Source organism: Moschus berezovskii, chromosome 3 (genome assembly GCF_049115385.1).
Source record: "Moschus berezovskii isolate FMDL1 chromosome 3, NW_MosBer_1.0, whole genome shotgun sequence".
In the NCBI taxonomy this organism is placed as follows: domain Eukaryota; kingdom Metazoa; phylum Chordata; class Mammalia; order Artiodactyla; family Moschidae; genus Moschus; species Moschus berezovskii.
The window spans coordinates 26,950,453-26,969,905 of record NC_142462.1 but is presented as its reverse complement, the minus strand read 5'-3'; the positions used below and the strand labels follow the sequence as shown (position 1 = coordinate 26,969,905).

Genomic DNA, 19,453 nt, shown 5'->3' with positions numbered 1-19,453 from the left:
AAACCAGCTTGAACATCTGGAAGTTCATGGTTCACATATTGCTGAAGCCTGGCTTGGAGAATTTTGAGCATGACTTTACTAGCGTGTAAGATGAGTGCAATTGTGCAGTAGTTTGAGCATTCTTTGGCATTGCCTTTCTTTGGGATTGGAATGAAGACTGACCTTTTCCAGTCCTGTGGCCACTGCTGAGTTTTCCAAATTTGCTGGCATATTGAGTGCAGCACTTTCACAGCATCATCTTTCAGGATTTGAAATAGCTCTACTGGAATTCCATCACCTCCATTAGCTTTTTTCGTCGTGATGATTTCTAAGGCCCACTTGACTTCACATTCCAGGATGTCTGGCTCTAGGTGAGTGATCACACCATCGTGATTATCTTGGTCGTGAAGATCTTTTTTGTACAGTTCTTCTGTGTATTCTTGCCACCTCTTCTTAATGTCTTCTGCTTCTGTTAGGTCCATACCATTTCTGTCCTTTATTGAGCCTATCTTTGCATGAAATGTTCCCTTGGTATCTCTAATTTTCTTGAAGAGATCTCTTGTCTGTCCTATTCTGTTGTTTTCCTCTATTTCTTTGCATTGATCGCTGAGGAAGGCTTTCTTATCTCTCCTTGCTATTCTTTAGAACTCTGCATTCAGATGCTTATATCTTTCCTTTTCTCCTTTGCTTTTTGTTTCTCTTCTTTTCACAGCTATTTGTAAGCCCTCCTCAGACAGCCATTTTGCTTTTTTGCATTTTTTTTCCATGGGGATGATCTTGGTCCCTGTCTCCTGTACAATGTCACAAACCTCTGTCCATTGTTCATCAGGCACTCTATCTATGAGATCTAGTCCCTTAAATCTATTTCTCACTTCCACTGTATAATCATAAGGGATTTGGTTTAGGTCATATCTGAATGGTCTGGTGGTTTTCTCTACTTTCTTCAATTTCAGTCTGAATTTGGCAATAAGGAGTTCATGATCTGAGCCACAGTCTGCTCCTGGTCTTGTTTTTGCTAACTCTATAGTTTCTCCATCTTTGGCTGCAAAGAATATAATCAATCTGATTTCAGCGTTGACCATCTGGTGATGTCCATGTGTAGAGTCTTCTCTTGTGTTGTTGGAAGAAGATGTTTGCTATGACCAGTGCGTTCTCTTGGCAAAACTCTATTAGCCTTTGCCCTGCTTCATTCCGTGCTCCAAGGCCAAATTTGCCTGTTACTCCAGGTGTTTCTTGACTTCCTACTTTTGCATTCCAGTCCCCTATAATGAAAAGGACATCTTTTTGGGGTATTAGTTCTAAAAGATCTTGTAGGTCTTCATAGAACCATTTGGCTTCAGCTTTTTCAGCATTACTGTTTGGGTCTTAGTCTTGGATTACTTTCCAACAATAGTCTAGTGGATGTCAAAAATAGAAATCACTTTATTATGCCTTTAAGAAATAGTCTTGGAACTGGCAGAAGTATAGAGAGTTGGGTATATTCATGTCCTACAGATATATGTGTATATTGGTAAAATCTTTTCATGAGAAAATCTGGCAATTCATCTCAACAGCCTTAAAAATTCACATGTATTTGTTTTTAGGAATTCCACTTGTAAAATCTACCTAAAGAAATATTAAAGTTAATTATAGGAGCATTTTTCAAATAATATGAAAAAATTTGCACATATCTGGTACCTGCTGGTTAATTCAATATTTTTAATGCATGTATTATGATAAAATACTCTCTAAACAATATTATAATGCAAGAATACATACTTTGACCTTAGTAGTATTCTTGGTACTTTATACCAAATAAGCTTGAAAGATAAACCCAAAAATGTTCATGGTGGTCCCTTCCCAATCTATATTTTTCATTTTCTAATTCAAATTTTTAAAAGTTGTTTCAAATGTTAAGGTCCCCTTCCTGTAACAAAAAACTCTAAATAGTTTGTGGCAATTGCAAGCCACTCCAGTACTATTGCCTAGAAAATCCCATGGATGGAGCAGCCTGGTAGGCTGCAGTCCATGGGGTCGCTAAGGGTCAGACACGACTGAGCGACTTCACTTTCACTTTTCACTTTCATGCATTGGAGAAGGAAATGGCAACCCACTCCAGTGTTCTTGTCTGGAGAATCCCAGGGACGGGGGAGCCTGGTGGGCTTCTGTCTATGGGGTCACACAGAGTCGGACACGACTGAAGTGACTTAGCAGCAGCAGCAGCAATAAAATTTATGATGTCTAGCTAATAGGGGGCAGAAATTAAAATTATTTATTGAAACATTAGCCTTTTTGTGGGGTTTGTTGATAAAATATATTGATAATTATATGGTGATATACTGAATGAAAGAGGAATTGTTGACATAGAATTAATATATCTGAAAAAAGTATCTTTAATGGTGAAATAAACCATATTGACATAAAATTAATCAGGATAAATAATATAAAATTTAGTACCAGCTCTTTGTCTTTAAAAAGTGGTACTAGAATAATCCTCACAGTAAATCACTCTGTGTGTTTCTCTATGCCCTATTTCATTTGCAGATGGATTTTCCAGCCCATTTTCCTAGTGCTCTCTAAACAAGCAATTGTTATATATCAGAGTCTCAGTTTGATTAGACCCTAAAAGAATAAAATAATATCCTTAATAATAGTAACATTAACCGTAAAGTATACTTTTTTTCTGCATTATAGATTTGGATTTTCTTTATCATACACTTATATTAGAGTAAAATCACTTTTCCCTCTTGAATAAACAATAAATTTAAGCCACCTGTAATGCTACTCGGAGACATTACTTTGCCAACCAAGGTCCGTCTAGTCAAGGCTATGGTTTTTCCCGTGGTCTTGTATGGATGTGAGAGTTGGACTGTGAAGAAAGCTGATTGCTGAAGAATCGATGCTTTTGAACTGTGGTGTTGGAGAAGACTCTTGAGAGTCCCTTATACTGCAAGGAGATCCAACCAGTCCATTCTAAAGGAGATCAATCCTGGATGTTCATTGGAGGGACTGATGCTAAAGCTGAAACTCCAATACTTTGGCCACCTCATGCGACGAGTTGACTCACTGGAAAAGACTCTGATGCTGGGAAAGGTTGGGGGCGGGAGGAGAAGGGGACGACGGAGAATGAGATGGCTGGATGGCATCACCGACTCTGTGGACATCAGTTTGAGTGTACTCCGGGAGTTGGTGATGGACAGGGAGGCCTGGCGTGCTGTGACTCATGGGGTCGCGGAGAGTCGGACACGACTGAGCGACTGAACTGAACTGAATGCTACTCGGAGTATTTATGTAATTAATTGGAAAAATTGCAGTACAAAGTCACACACAATATGAGAAAGTAACACTTGAATGAAAATATTGAGTCAAAAGTCAACAGATACAGCTTCAGGATAAAACAAAGAATACATTACAGCAGGTGCTTTGTTAGAATTGACAAAGTGATAATTGTGCCTTTCAAGCAGAAATAATTTATCTGTTGTTGTTTTTGAAAACTTTTTCTTTATATTTTAGCAAATGTTTTTTGATCTACATTGTTGCAAATGGTGATTAGCTTACCCAAATAGAGGATGCCAATTGATTCAAAAATTCAGTTCATGATTTATTTTCTTTTCAGTCATTTGTTATCTCTTCTTAGTAATCATTTCCATAGATAATTATTCCCTATATGGAAATCAACATTTTTTTTAATTTAATAGAAAATTTTCATATATATAATTTTTCAAAAATCATATATACTCCAAAGTAGTCTATATTTCCTTCAAATCTAGATAAAAATTTGGCCTAGTGCTTAAAATGTTTGGCAAAATATTTATTACTTAGATTAACTTGAAGATGGCTCATTTGTTATTGGGATTTTGTAACTAGATATCTAACAAATAATACTTTAAAATATCAGAAATTACATAAGTTTGTTCCCCTCACATTTAGTCTAAGGTCTCAGAATTTTCTAAAATCTACATTATAGAATTGAGAAAATTATTTTGTGATTATCATAAAATTAATTACAGTGCATATCATAGAAAATATTTGTATATTTTAGGACATTTAAAAAATTTTACTTTTAATATTTATCAGTCAGATATTTTTCTCTTTTCTAAAATAGAACAAAAAAAACAAAAGCTATTTTGAAACATTTAGATTCCCCTGATTTAAGTTTAAAAATGCCCAGGGATAAAAATTGTAAAATCTTCCTGAGTTCCCAGAGAAACCTTAAACATTTTTAACCTCAGAAAAATGTAAAGAATGATTATTGTTTAACACTTAATATTTTTCACTGCTGCTGCTGCTGCTAAGTCGCTTCTGTTGTGTACGATTCTGTGCAACCCCATAGACAGCAGCCCACCAGGCTCCTCTGTCCCTGGGATTCTCCAGGCAAGAATACTGGAGTAGGTTGCCATTTTCTTCTCCAATGCATGGATGCATGCATGCTAAGTCGTTTCAGTCATGACAAACGCTGTGCGACTCCATGGACAGCAGCCCACCAGGCTCCTCTGCCCACAGGACTCTCCAGGTGAGAATACTGGATTGCATTGCCATTTCCTTCTCTGAATATTTTCCACTAACATAGTATCATCACTTCTGTAATGAACATCTCTTTAAGTTATGACCAACCTAGATAGCATATTAAAAAGCAGAGACATTACTTTGCCAACCAAGGTCCGTCTAGTCAAGGCTATGGTTTTTCCAGTGGTCATGTACGGATGTGAAAGTTGGACTGTGAAGAAAGCTGATCACCGAAGAATTGATGCTTTTGAACTGTGGGATTGGAGGAGACTCTTGAGAGTCCCTTGGACTGCAAGGAGATCCAACCAGTCCATTCTAAAGAAGATCAATCCTGGGTGTTCATTGGAAGGACTGATACTAACGCTGAAGCTCCAACACTTTGGCCACCTCATGTGACGAGTTGACTCACTGGAAAAGACTCTGATGCTGGGAGGGATTGGGGGCAGGAGGAGAAGGGGACAACAGATAATGAGATGGCTGGATGGCATCACCGACTCGATGGAGGAGAGTTTGAGTGTACTCCGGGAGTTGGTGATGGACAGGGAGGCCCGGCGTGCTGTGATTCATGGGGTCGCAAAGAGTCGGACACGACTGAGCCACTGAACTGAACTGAACTGAATGATGGATTGGGTTATGAGAGTAACTTATAAGAGTAAAAGGGTAAAGCATTTCATTTTGCATTATCATGACTATTTTTATTTTATAATGGGAAATTATAAAGTAGAAATCTTATTTTATTTGTTCCTTTTTTTTAGAAAAGATAATTGCTTAACAGAAAGTAAATTCCTTTTCTATTCAAGAGCTAGACTTTTCAAGAGTAGTCATATTCAACATGCATTAATACAAGCTTGATAAGCTGACATATTTCTCTGCTATCAATATCTATGAGATTATGAGTCAAAGTAAGAATATGGTACTTTGCTGATTGCTAGAGAATAATTATTTTTCTAAATGTATTTTACTTTTCCTTAATATAAATCCCTCTGTTACAGGTTTCATGAGCTTTCCCATAACAACTCTTTAGGATGACCAACTACAGATTTTCTCCCACTAGGTCAGCTGTCTGTCTCATTACCACCACCACCTCCAGGAAGGCCAAAGGTTGTGGTGGAGCTTATTGAGTCCAGGCTTTTGTGTAGGTGTGCTTTTGATGTCTTCTCTACAAACAACTTGGTGGGATTTCACATAGCTTGGTCTAGGCTTTCTTCTCAAGAAATCAAAGAATAGCTGAAACAAGAGACCACAGTTCAGGCATTCTCTCTTTTAGAACTGGATGGTATAAATCTCAGACTAGGAGACAGGGTATGTTCAAAAAGTCGGATTTTCTTTTATTTTAATAAATGTGTTAATTTTGAAAAGTGAATTTTAAAATTGGAAGTGGGGTTGCATTGGGAGATTAGTATTGACACGTATATAGTCATGTAAAATAGCTTGTGGGAACCTGCTACAAAGCACAGGGAGCTCAGCTCAGCGCTTTGAATGACCTTGATGGGTGGGGAGGGGCAGGGAGTTCCAAGAGGGAGGCGATATATATATATATTTATATAGCTGATTCACTTCACTGTGCAACAGAAACACAACATGGTAAAGCAATTATACTCCAATAAAAATGAAAAACAAAAATGCTAAAATATATAAAGCTTCTAATATAAGCTTTACCCTCAGGATCTAAAGCACAATGTTTTTCTTTTAATTTTTTTCTTGGGAGTTGTGCCAACTCCAGTGATAACTGGATTAATCAGTAATCTTAGTGATTTTATGAGTATCTGCTTTAGTAATTCACTGATTATTATCAATGAACCCTTATGAATTTATGTCCCTTTCTTCTTTTAAAATATAATTTTATTCTGGAAAAAAGTTTCTATTTTTTCAATGATAATATCATTTATTATCCACCTTTAAAAACATCTTAAGTACAAAGTCTACAAAATGCTGATTCATGTTGAGGTTTAAATAATTAATATTTTATAATGGACTTTTTCTCAATTTTCAAGCAAGCTTTTAAATTACTTTTTTCTATTATATCTTATGCACAATCTACCAAAAGTTAAAGTTAAGTACTTTAATAATTTATCCATATGTCTTCCGTAATTGTGTTGCTAAGTCGCTTCAGTCGTGTCCAACTCTGTGCGACTCCATAGACAGCAGCCCACCAGGCTCCGCCATCCCTGGGATTCTCCAGGCAAGAACACTGGAGTGGGCTGTGATTTCCTTCTCCAATACATGAAAGTGAAAAGTGAAAGTGAAGTCGCTCAGTCGTGTCCGACTCTTAGCGACTCCATGGACTGCAGCCTACCAGGCTCCTCTGCCCAGGGGATTTTCCAGGCAAGAGTACTAGAGTGGGGTGCCATTGCCTTCTCCTATAATTGTGTTGCTAAATGACTGTTTGTTAACTGTATTCATAGATATTTTGTAGTGCTTCCGTCTTGTTCTTGGAGAACCCACATGTACAAAGTTTAGCTGTCAAAAGCCGAGAAATTTTTGCAGGAATTAAGGTATGTAGCAGTGGGTGTGGATATGAAAGATTGTTCCTCTGGAAGTGTGTTTTCTACATTGTGCTCTGTGGCTGCTGGTTCCAGGACCACATCACAGACTCCATGCTAAGATCTAAGAGTTTGTATTTTTTGAGAAATAGCTCAAATAATTCTAGTGCCAAAGAGCTTTGAGGGCCTGTTACTGAACTGAAGTTGGAATATACTTGCTTTTTCTTTTTTTTTTTCAGAAAAAAATTCTGTCTGTCTTGAACCAGAATCATGAAGGCAGGCTTCAACCAGACTGCTTAAAATCTGTTGTGGAACCAAACGGTGCCTGAACTCTAAACAGTACAGCAACTCCATGTACTCTTTCGTGCATTGCTGATGTTTTTAAAGGTTTGGTCTTAATTGATCTTGTTTAGTTCAAAAATTCTAGTGTTTATTGCTATCATCAGCCCACTCAGCAAAATAGGAGCTATGGAGTGGAATGCCCTTTCAAAATTATTATATCTTAGAAATAAATTATACTTTAACATGATTGCTTTACATGTTTTCTTATACCAGTTACAACCTGAATTGAGCACTATATCTGAAGATGGGAATGAATACCACTTGAGGATAGAGAGCATAGTTCCTATTGTTTGTCCTATTGGATTCAGTGAGCTTGATCAGGAGTGCAAAATCTCATTAAAACTGACAACTGTTGATCAAGGTAATATGCTAAATCCATTTCATTATTAGATTTCAAATAATAACCAATGCTTTTTTTTTCCAGGAAGTCACTGGAGTGCACTCATATAATTAATTATATTGCATGTTTACATCATTTTACAACTCAATCATGTTAATAATACTGGGCCAAATTTATGATTGCCAAAACAATCTATATTGCAATCCACATTTATCCCTCCAGGGCAGAAAGCACAAGTTAGGAAAAAAAGACAATAATAAACAGTCTCCGCATTGTTATCTTTCTCTTCCTCCTCTTTTTTCTCTTTCTCCTTCTCCTCATCCTTCCACTTACTCTTCTCTTTGTTTTGTTTTCAGAGATTGAGGGACACACTGGTCTTTAAGATCTTCCAAGTCATCCCCAGTGAGGAAGGTGTGATAAGTTATGCTAAAAGTTCAAGCTTATGTAACACAAATCTCATAATGCATTCTTCTTCCCACTCTGCTTTCTAATGTAAGCTCATGTTTGAGATGTTTTGTTTTCAAATTCTTCCATTAAAATGACTAGTTATGTAGATTGTATGACACGGTCACATATATGTCATTGTCACAGCCACAGAGAGAGCTGAAATGCTCCCTCAGAACAAGATAGACTATGAGAGGACAAACTCTATATAGCAGTGATTGGGTTTATTGGGTTCTTTTTTTTCCCCTAAGCCTCTGATATAGGGACCAAGCAAGTAAAATATAAAAAAAATTAAAATAATTTTTAAGAGAGATTATAGGGCATAAAATTTTATTTAGTAAATACACCAAGTGCAATGTATCTACGTCTTCACATCTATATTATACCCAATTAAATCAGAGAAACAAAAGGATAAAAATGCTAAGAGAGATTGCCTCATGGGAAGTACTCACCCAGAAAGAGATGACTACAGAGACAGAAAAAAGAATCAAAAGAGGCTATCCCAACATGCTTGACACTCAACAGGCTTATGTAACACCCAACTATTCCCTCAGATTTCAGGAGCACCATAAGCAACACTTTATTTTTAAATACAACCCAGAATATGAAATTAAACCCTCCCTCTCAGGCTGTTTGACATGTCTACTTCAAGCTATTTGCTTATCGTGCATATTTGCATAATATGCAAATTTTACTAAAGTTTATGGGCAATAATAGGAAGAGGGTGATGTTATTGACATCTTCCAAAATTGTTTCAGGCAAAGATTTCCTTCCAAGTGTACTTTAAAGTATATTTGTCTGCTCTAAATTCTTTCAACACAATAAGCACTGCTAAAATAATACAAAAAAAACAGCCTAAATATATTCCTACATTTTAGTTTATCTGTTATCTGTCAATTAAAAACAATTTCCTTTTTTTCTGCCTAAAATTGATTTCATTCTGATATTCTTCATCTCATCTTCTTTAAGTATATTTTCATTACCTCTGTACTCCTATAGAGCAGAAGTTGGTGTCTGCTACCATATTTCTGGGCTTCGCAGGTAGAGCTAGTGGTAATGAACCAGCCTGCCAATGCAGGAGACTTAAGAGACCTGGGTTCGATTCCTGGGTTAGGAAGATCCCCTGGAGGAGGAAGTGGCAACCCACTCTAGTATTGTTGCCTGGAAAACTCCATGGACCGAAGAGCCTGGTGGGCTAGAGTACATAGGGTCTCAAAGAGTCAAACATGGTTGCGCCTCTGTGCACACACATGCACTATATTTCTAGGAAGACCCCACTGCTTTTTCACAGTCTTAAAAAGAACAGTATTTGGCCCTCATATCATAGACTAGGGGAAATTATGTCTGTGGTTCTATCTAAGCAAGATATATTTCATATTCACCTTAGGGATATGGGTAAGAGTTTAGATGTTTCTGTTATTTGTTATGTATATAGGAAAAGTATATATTCCTAGGGAAAAAATGCATGAAGAGAAAATTTTTTCATGAACTTAGAATCTATGCAGTGAGCCTGTCTCAGATGGACTTCGTATTCACCAATTGAATGTGAAAGCAAATTTCTTTTATAGCCAGCTTTTGGTGTAATCTATCCATTTTGTTTGGAATCCTGGATGTTCATTGGAGGGACTGATGCTAAAGCTGAAACTCCAATACTTTGGCCACCTCATGCGACGAGTTGACTCACTGGAAAAGACTCTGATGCTGGGAAAGGTTGGGGGCGGGAGGAGAAGGGGACGACGGAGAATGAGATGGCTGGATGGCATCACCGACTCTGTGGACATCAGTTTGAGTGAACTCCGGGAGTTGGTGATGGACAGGGAGGCCTGGCGTGCTGTGATTCATGGGGTCGCGGAGAGTCGGACACGACTGAGCGACTGAACTGAACTGAACTGAACTGATCCATTTTGTTTAGTTACATAAATTTCTAGAGTTCCTTCCTTCTCTTTTCTTTCCAAATTATTTCTGTGTGTCTTTTTTTTTCCAAGGCAAAAAGCATCTCAAGGTTCTGAATATATTGGGGCATTTGGAAGGTGAAAAGAGATTGAGGATTTATTTCTGGTGTGGAATTACTTAGTTTTGATTTTTTTGTTTTTTAAAATTATGAACTCTGTATCAATAATTAAATCTGCTTGGTGAACTCCGATTTCAGTAATCATTGCTATCCCTCAACAATGGATAGATAACATTTAAGTTCTAGCCCAAGATTTATCTGTACTCAAGGCTTAAAAGAATTAAACAGAAAAAATTAATTATGTTTCATAGTGTTAGAATTACATTGTTTCCTTTACAGAAACAAAATAAATTTTATATTGCTTCTAAATTATTTCCAAGAGCATATGAATTTATAACCTATGAAAAATAGTAATATGTATGTGTATATATTTATACACATGTTGATTAACTATTTGTAAAGATCAGGTAGACTTCAATAGCTTTGGTTTATTTAGACAGAAATTACCAATATATTTTTAAGTAAGAGGAAATAATTTAAGAATAAATTCTGAATTCACTGTTCTGTGTTATTATGGATTTTGGTTGGTAGTTTCTCTTAGGAAAAGTTTCTGTGCATTTTTTTCACTAAAACAGGTACAGAACAGCTAGGCTTAAATTTGGCACTGTCTTCCTGTCAGGTGGACGGACCTTCACCAGACATCATCCTGTGCTAAGGGAACCTGCAGCCATGCTTTTGTCTACTATACTGCAGTTACAGATTTTTCACAAGATGGGAATAGAGTCACAAATATTGTAGTAGAACCCATAGTTCATGAGAATTTCCTGTGGAATAGCTACATTTCAGACAGCATCTAGGTTAACAAATTATAAAAAATCTTTTTACAAACTAAGCTTTAAAAATTTATGTATTTTATCACTATACCTTATAAACCTTTCATCTCAAAATTATTTAATGAGCTATTTCAGTTTTTAAATGAGTCCTACCTTAATAACTATGATAAAACAGTAGCTAATTAAAAATTCACTGAGTTTGTTAGAAAATTCATTGTATATCTCTAAATACAATTAATAGTAATATTTAGGGAAAATTTCTTTGCTTTTAAGATCAGAGTGAAAGATGTCCCGACTGCTTACTGCTATTCATTTACTGATCCACATATAATCACCTTTGATGGCATGTAGGCAATGGCACCGGAGAAGGCAATGGCAAGCCACTCCAGTACTCTTGCCTAGAAAATCCCATGGACAGAAGATCCTGGTAGGCTGCAGTCCATGGGGTCGCTACGAGTCAGACATGACTGAGCGACTTCACTTTCACTTTTCACTTTCACACATTGGAGAAGGAAATGGCAACCCACTCCAGTGTTCTTGCCTGGAGAATCCCAGGGACGGGGGAGCCTGGTGGGCTGCCGTCTATGGGGTCACACAGAGTCGGACACGACTGAAGTGACTTAGCAGCAGCAGCAGCAGCAGGCAATGGCACCCCACTCCAATACTCTTGCCTGGAAAATCCCATGGACAGAGGAGCCTGGAAGGCTGCAGTCCATGGGGTCGCTGAGGGTCGGACATGACTGAGCGACTTCACTTTCACTTTTCACTTTCATGCACTGGGGAAGGAAATGGCAACCCACTCCAGAGTTCTTGCCTGGAGAATCCCAGGGACGGGGGGCTGCCGTCTATGGGGTCGCACAGAGTTGGACACGACTGAAGCGACTTAGCAGCAGCAGCAGCAGGTTCCTGAAAGCTTTCTCCTTTGGTAGTTTGTGTTTTTCTTGGATTTTGTTGCTTTGTTTTAAGCATTATACTATTTTTTTTCTTAGTCCTCTTCACTGAAAGATTAAAAAGGAAGGACTGTATGGACATCACTGTTTTGTTTCTAAATATTTGTTCGTGTGAAATGTTTTTTGCCCTAAAATCTAGTTCTTTTTAAATATACAGAATAATTGTGAAGCTGAGTTTGTAAAAAATGAAGATTCTTATAAATAGTCATTTTAGCTTGACCATTTATTTATAATAATGATTAAATTATCTATTCCAGAGATATGTACTGTATTGCATTTCTACATGATATTGAAATAATAATATTAAAGGTTTAGGTAAGATGATTAAGCTAACACATATAATTATTTAAAAAATTAACCACTTCTAATTCATTGCAAGGATACTCAGGGGAAAAACTATTGTAGCCATCATGAATACCTGTATGTCTGCCTTTGGAACTTAAAGTAAACTGAGCAAAATGACCAAACAGTAACCTAAACTATCTTGCTATTAATATCTGCATAGAAGGATTTAAACTCAGGTATACTGTTTTGGGAAATACATGATTTTAAGATGTTGCTAAAGAAATAATAAGAATACCTCCTCATTGAGTCATAATTTTCTTTGTGATACAAGGTCATTTCTTCTTTAAAAAATTATAATGTGATCATTGTTAAAATTATTTAATATCAGGAAAAAGATGTAGAGCCTCCCTCCTCCCCCCGCCCTCCCGTAACAAGTGAAGTTCCAAAAGTTTAAAAAGGTGTTGAAAGGTTCTAGGAGGTGACCCCACATACAAAAATCTTTTATGATTATAATTAAATTAAATTTTTTATGATTATAACTAAGAAGCTTTAGTGGAAAAACCTGAAGAAAGCATGCTGCTGCTGCTGCTGCTAAGTCACTTGAGTCGTGTCCGACTCTGTGTGACCCCATAGATGGAAGCCCACCAGGCTCCCCCTTCCCTGGGATTCTCCAGGCAAGAATACTGGAGTGGGTTGCCATTTCCTTCTCCAATGTGTGAAAGTGAAAAGTGAAAGTGAAGTCGCTCAGTCGTGTCCGACCCTTAGCGACCCCACGGACTGCAGCCCACCAGGCTCCTCCATCCATGGGATTTTCTAGGCAAGAGTACTGGAGTGGCGTGCCATTGCCTTCTCCGGAAGAAAGCATAGTGGTGGTTAATTTAATTTGTTATAATTCAACAATATTAGGAGAAGGCAATGGCACCCCACTCCAGTACTCTTGCCTGGAGAATCCCCAGGAACGGGGGAGCCTGGTGGGTTGCCGTCTATGGGGTCGCACAGAGTCGGACACGACTGAAGTGACTTAGCAGCAGCAGCAACAATATTAACCATGTAACAAATAAGTGGCAAACCACAATCTTAAGTGCTGGAGTCTGGCAGTGCACAAAACAAACATCCCCTGACCTCATGAGGCTTATGTTTGTATGGGTGGAGAGAGACAGACACAACAAAGTATGCAGTGTATCAGGGGAAAGAAAGTAGTGTCAGAAAGAGAAGGCTGAACGTGGGGACTGACTGAAGTGATGGCACAGAAGAAAAATGTAGTGAGAGAGATTTGGGTGTTTATTACTACCTTGTTTCATTTCAGTTCAGTTCAGTTCAGTCGCTCAGTCGTGTCCGACTCTCCGCGACCCCATGAATCACAGCACGCCAGGCCTCCCTGTCCATCACCAACTCCCGGAGCTCACTCAAACTCATGTCCACAGAGTCGGTGATGCCATCCAGCCATCTCATTCTCTGTCGTCCCCTTCTCCTCCCGCCCCCAACCTTTCCCAGCATCAGAGTCTTTTCCAGTGAGTCAACTCGTCGCATGAGGTGGCCAAAGTATTGCAGCTTTAGTAACCTATAAATATTTGTTGTGATGTATAAAGCTTTTAGAATATGGATTTTCCATTCTTGCATCAAAATATATTGAATGCAAATAAATGCATTTAATATGTACATTTAGTTTATAACATACTGTTGTAATATTTTATACCAATTCTTAATGCAGTTGACTTCTGTTAGTGATAAGATGTACGATAACTTCAAGACTGGAACATTTGTGCTTTATGAGAGTATGTCACGTGATTTTGAAGTCCATGTACGTCAGTGGGATTGTGGAAGCTTTCACTATCCTGTGTCATGTAACTGCGGCTTTGTTGTCAAAGAAGAAGGTGCTGCAATTACTTTCGGTATGTGCGGTGGTCAGCTACATGAATCACAGCCATATTTATTGTAAAGAGCCAAGATGTAACCAGCAATATCAAGATAAGTGAATCTTTCTTAGGAAGAAAAGTCACAGTATGTATGATTCTTCACTGTTAAAAGTATTTTTTTATTTTTTTCTGCTGATTTTGGATTGAAATATGAATTTCATCTACATTAAATTAGATGCTATTGTTTTCCAATGTTAGTTTTTTTAAGATAATAACTTACCAATTAACACTGATCTCAGAATACTTTTTTTTTTCATTTACCACACAAATAGACACAACAAAGTTAAAACTGTCAGATCTAAAGTGACTTATTTTAAGATTTCAGTATGCTAACAGTGGCTTATTCATAAAAAATATTTTTTATAACATCCAATAAACAATATATTAGGCAGAGATGAAATACATAATTAAGAATAAATATTCAGGAATAACTATTTTTGAAATGAATACAGATGATTCTGCTTCAGGAAGAAACTGGTAGATACATGAGATTATAAAATCAAGAAACAGACCTAAGGTTATATATTTTAAAATAATATCTGTGAGCTGATTATTTGCATTTTAAGGTCATCTTCCCTTCATCTTCCAAAAAAGTAAATTCCAGGTGAATGAAATTTAAAAGTTAAATGAAAGTAGTAGAAGTTGCTAGGTCCAGCACAGCCGGTGAGAAAGACCTGAAATGGGGGCGAGCGCCGTAATGAAAAGAACATAATTTGGCAAGCGAGGAGTCGAGGGGCCATCCTGCAGTCCATGGCAGGAAGAAAAAATGGCTCCTTCCAGCCCGCACTTTTATTGGCAGAAGTCACATGAGATCATTAGGGAATAGCTATACTGGGGAGTTTGATTAGCGCAGGCTCTGCTGTTGATCAGGAATACAGAAATAACTTGTTTTGTTTCCATGGAGACAGAGGCAGGGGTAGGCAGTGAAGCGGAGCAGAGAGCACAAGAATGTCAGGTCGGCATACTTTCTAGAACAATCAGGACAATCACGAGGGCGCGGTTTGCTGCACCCTGGAGTCATGGGGCAGGTTCTGGTCTCTGCTCCACCAGGCTGCAACAGAAAGTTTAAGTGAATGTTTTTATAGCATTGAGATGAGTAAGATTTTTTAACATAGCTTTATATATTTGAATTGTCATTTAAAACCAAAATGCAAATCAAAAAGGGAAAATATTTGCTACATATAAAGCGTACAGTTAATATAGAAAGCACTCATACATCACTAATATATAGTCAGCACTCCAATTAAAATGAGCAAATAATATAAATAGGCAATTCACAAAGAAATAAAACTGACTAATATGCCAAGAAGTATAAATAATCAACAAAAACGTGAAAATGTCAACCTCACTAGTTTACCAAAGAAATGCAGATCAAACACCTCTCATGCAAGACCAAGTGTAGACAATGTAGTTACAGACTTTCCAGAGTACATATGTATTATTCATATATAATCATCTGAACCTATGCATGCCATTTTTTCAGGAAATTTTAGTTCTGAAAATTTATCAAAGTAAAATAATTAAGGATGTGCAGAACCCTAGTGATACTCATTATATTTTTCCAAGAGGGAAAAAGTACAATTAATCAGTGATGAATAAAACCATTTAACCAAAGCTGTAAATATAATGCTGTCACATAACAGAACGTTTTGTACTTATGAAAATTTTGGAGTAAATGTGGATTTATTGACAGGTGAAGAAAATATTAATGAAATATAGCAGAGGTTTACAAAGCACTTGCATTAAGATATACTAGCTATTTCAGATTGAGTAGTAAAGTTTGTTTGCTTTTAAAATATTTTTCTGCAGTGAACACTTAACTGTTTTCATACAAAGGAGAAAAGCTCTATTTTTAAATTTAAAACTTTAAAAGGGGAAGGAGAGTCAGAGGGACAAAGCACGGGTGGTGTGCTTTCAGTGATCTTCAACACAGACATCAAAGCGCCTGACCTGGGAGAGGGGTGATCCTCCTGTGAGGAGGGGTGATCCTCCTGTGAGGAGGCTCATGGATAACATAGGCTCTTAAGATGATTCAAGAAACCCCCTTGCTCCTATTCCCAGTTCCCCAAGCAACTTTCTGATATAATTTGGCTTTTGATTCTATTTACCAACTGACTGCAAGAGAATACTGATTACCCACAGGAATCTGTTCTCCTCTGGAATTATGTTTATCTGTGTAAATTAATTACTCCGCAGTCTAGCTCTACATGAAATAATTATTATCAGAGATATTATTTTGGAAACATTATCCTCAACATTCTAGCTGTTTTAATTATATAAAATATTTGCTTTGGTGTAAATTATTTAACAAAAGGAGCATAAACAAAATATCTCAGTGAAAGGATCAATGTGGAGATAAAAATTCAAGTCCGCAAAATGCAAATTCTATTACTTTGACATGTAATATTAAAAGGAAGGTTTTGATCTAAAGAAAACCAGTGTTTTATTTTCCTTTTGTATTAAAAGTATAAATGAATTTATTTCTTATTGCTTAAAAAATCGTGTTTATTTCCTTAATCTATATTGAATATTGTTTAAACATCTTTTATTTCTGTATTTCAGATATGGTTTCCTTCTGGAGCTTTTATCCATGCTAATCTTAGTGAATGGGCCATGAGTTTAACAATCAGAGCTCCTAGTTTAGATTACAGAAACACTTTGGGACTTTGCGGCGCCTTTGATGAAAACCCAGAAAATGATTTCCATGATAAAAATGGGATCACAGTTGATCAAACTTTTTAATAATTGCGTTGCTTTTATTAATGAATGGAGGTAAGAAAGTAACTTATTTTCATTTATTATCATATTCATGTCTGACTTAAAATGAGTGGTTGATAACTCAACATTGTTTCTTTTTTCCAACACGTTACTGAGGAAAAATTGTTCTTGTCCAAATTACTGTTCTTTTCTGTTTTTCATCTGGAAGGATCTTACCAGGAAAAAGCATGTTTGACACAATGCCAGTTTCTCTGCCATCACCTAGAAAACTATCCTATTGTAGCTGCTCACTGGACACTACTTCATTGTATCCATCTTCTCATCATCTGGACACTGTTTCTCCATCAGAGGTCGTTTCAGCTTGCAAAGACCCCAAACGTGTCGAATATTCTTCCTTGATACCAGAGCTAGATGTCACCTCTGAATATAAGATATTAATTCAGAAGCTCTTGTCAGAGAAATAAACAGTCATACATCTCAAGAAGAAAACAGCTTGGATTTCCTTCCTCAAGAAAAAAGGCATGTGAACCTAACCAATCTAGACTTAAGTTTACAAAATCACGCCAGGAATGAAAACCAAGATACATCAAAAACTTTGGACAAGGAGAGACATACACAGGAACAGGGTAATCACAGCCAAGAAACCAGGTGGGGTCGACAAGACAGATGGAAACGGCAAAACTCAAGAGTTTCTTCCTTTGTTTTCTTTCCAAAGTCTTGGCCAAAGTGACCTAGAAGAGTTCACTTACTTTTTCCCTGAGGACCACACTGAGGAGGTCAACCAAGAGTTTGTCCCCAAGTGGCCCACACTGTCTGGCCTCACTGAAAACAGCACATTGGCACTGTGTGAGCACACTCTGGCCAACTACAGCATAGGAAGGCACTGTCTTGGCTTTCTTGGCAAGAGACTAGACTGTGTGATAGACATGTGTGTTAAGGATGTTCTCCTAAAAGGTGATCTTAGCTGGGCAGAAGCAGGTGTGGCCCTTTTAGAAAATGACTGTGAAAAGAGGATTTTGGAAGAGGGGAAATATAACAGAGAAGAATACAGAAAGTCAATTAAAGACATTCTGTTGTCATTAAAATGCCCCAATTTATGCAGTGACCATGGGCAGTGTATGGAATGGGGGTGTGCATGCTCCCCAGGCTTTAGTTCTTATGATTGCGGTGATTCCCAAGGTAAGTCAATACAGTCCAACTTTGATCTTGTGTATGTTATCTGATTATGAAAGCTTATGATTTTTTTTAACTTCAGTGGCTTACCAGACTTTATTCAGATTATATATAGAAAAGAACCCAAATTATATTAATCAATACATTAATACTTTTCCAAAACATTCTCATCTTACTCGGAATAAAAGCTGGAGTACTTCTCATGGCCTGTAGGACACAATGTGATCAGGCACACAGTATCTCTCGATACTCATCCTCTACTACCATGACCCTCACTCACTGCACTCCACTCACTTCGGCTTCTGTGGCTGTTCCTTAAAATGTCAGGTCCTGTTGACCTCAGGGCCTTTGCACATAACTGGTCCTCTACTTGTGCAGAATAATTGTTTTTCTAGAACTCGAATTTAGGGTTATTTTTAAAAGATTTTTTTGATGTGGACCATTTTTTTAAGTCTATTGAGTTTGTTACAATATTCCTTTTTGTTTTTACATTTTGTGTTCTTTTGGCCCTAAGGCATGTGGGATCTTAGTTTCCTGACCAGGGATTGAACCCACACTCCCGTCAATGGAAAGTGAAGTCTTAAACCAGCTGGACTGCCAGGAACTCCCAAATTTAGGGTTTTTAAGTACTTTTTATATTTTGCTCATTTTACTAATATGCTTAGCTTTTTTTTTTCTAATCTATCTAAATGTTACTCATTATTTTGTCCCAGTAAATTAGAGGAAGATTCAGAAAGTCAGTTTGATTCTCATAATCATAAACCAATCACTCCTGATTTTCCTCCTACCACCACCAACCTGCTCTTTTCCGTCTCAGTAAATGCAAACTTCTTTCCTCAATTGTTCATGTTAAAAACTCATAGTCACTTTGACTTTTCTTTTTATATCAAGCCTCATGTTTGATTCATCAGAAGCAAATTCACCTCTAGTTTCAAACAATTTTATCTCTTTCCCTGCTACCAACTTAGTCCAAGCCACCGTTATCTCTTCCTGAATTATTTTAGATTCTCTCAAAGTTTATTCTCCATGCAGTGATTCCTTTGAAATGTAAGTCAGACTGTATTATTCTTCTGCTTAAATCCCTTTGTTGGCTCTTCACCACCTTCAGAGTAAAACTGGCAGGCCCTACTATAGCTTGCTGCTGCTGCTAAGTCACTTCAGTCGTGTCCGACTCTGTGCGACCCCATAGATGGCAGCCCACCAGGCTCTCCAGTCCCTGGGATTCTCCAGGCAAGAACACTGGAGTGGGTTGCCATATCCTTCTCCAATGCATGAAAGTGAAAAGTGAAAATGAAGTCACTCAGTCGTGTCCGACTCTTAGCGACCCCATGGACTGCAGCCGTCCAGGCTCCTCTGTTTGTGGGATTTTCCAGGCAAGAATACTGGAGCAGGTGCCATTGCCTTCTCCATACTATAGCTTCAGTTCAGTTCAGTTCAGTCGCTCAGTCGTGTCCAACTCTTTGCGACCCCATGAATCACAGCACGCCATGCCTCCCTGTCCATCACCAACTCCCGGAGTTCACTCAAATTCATGTCCATCGAGTCGGTGATGCC

General features: G+C 37.6%; 1 protein-coding gene across 1 annotated transcript in view; it reads left to right on the top strand.

Annotated features, from left to right (window-relative positions):
• VWDE (von Willebrand factor D and EGF domains) overlaps positions 1 to 19,453 on the top strand; it is an 84,200-nt gene that overhangs the window by 19,050 nt on the left and 45,697 nt on the right. The window contains 13 exon segments of the mRNA XM_088831646.1: positions 5,524 to 5,766; positions 6,870 to 6,959; positions 7,503 to 7,650; positions 10,660 to 10,709; positions 10,711 to 10,881; positions 11,131 to 11,204; positions 13,818 to 14,023; positions 14,026 to 14,093; positions 16,571 to 16,744; positions 16,746 to 16,780; positions 16,935 to 17,157; positions 17,160 to 17,407; positions 17,409 to 17,905. Of these exon segments, the coding sequence (XP_088687772.1) occupies positions 5,524 to 5,766; positions 6,870 to 6,959; positions 7,503 to 7,650; positions 10,660 to 10,709; positions 10,711 to 10,881; positions 11,131 to 11,204; positions 13,818 to 14,023; positions 14,026 to 14,093; positions 16,571 to 16,744; positions 16,746 to 16,780; positions 16,935 to 17,157; positions 17,160 to 17,407; positions 17,409 to 17,905 (2,227 nt within the window).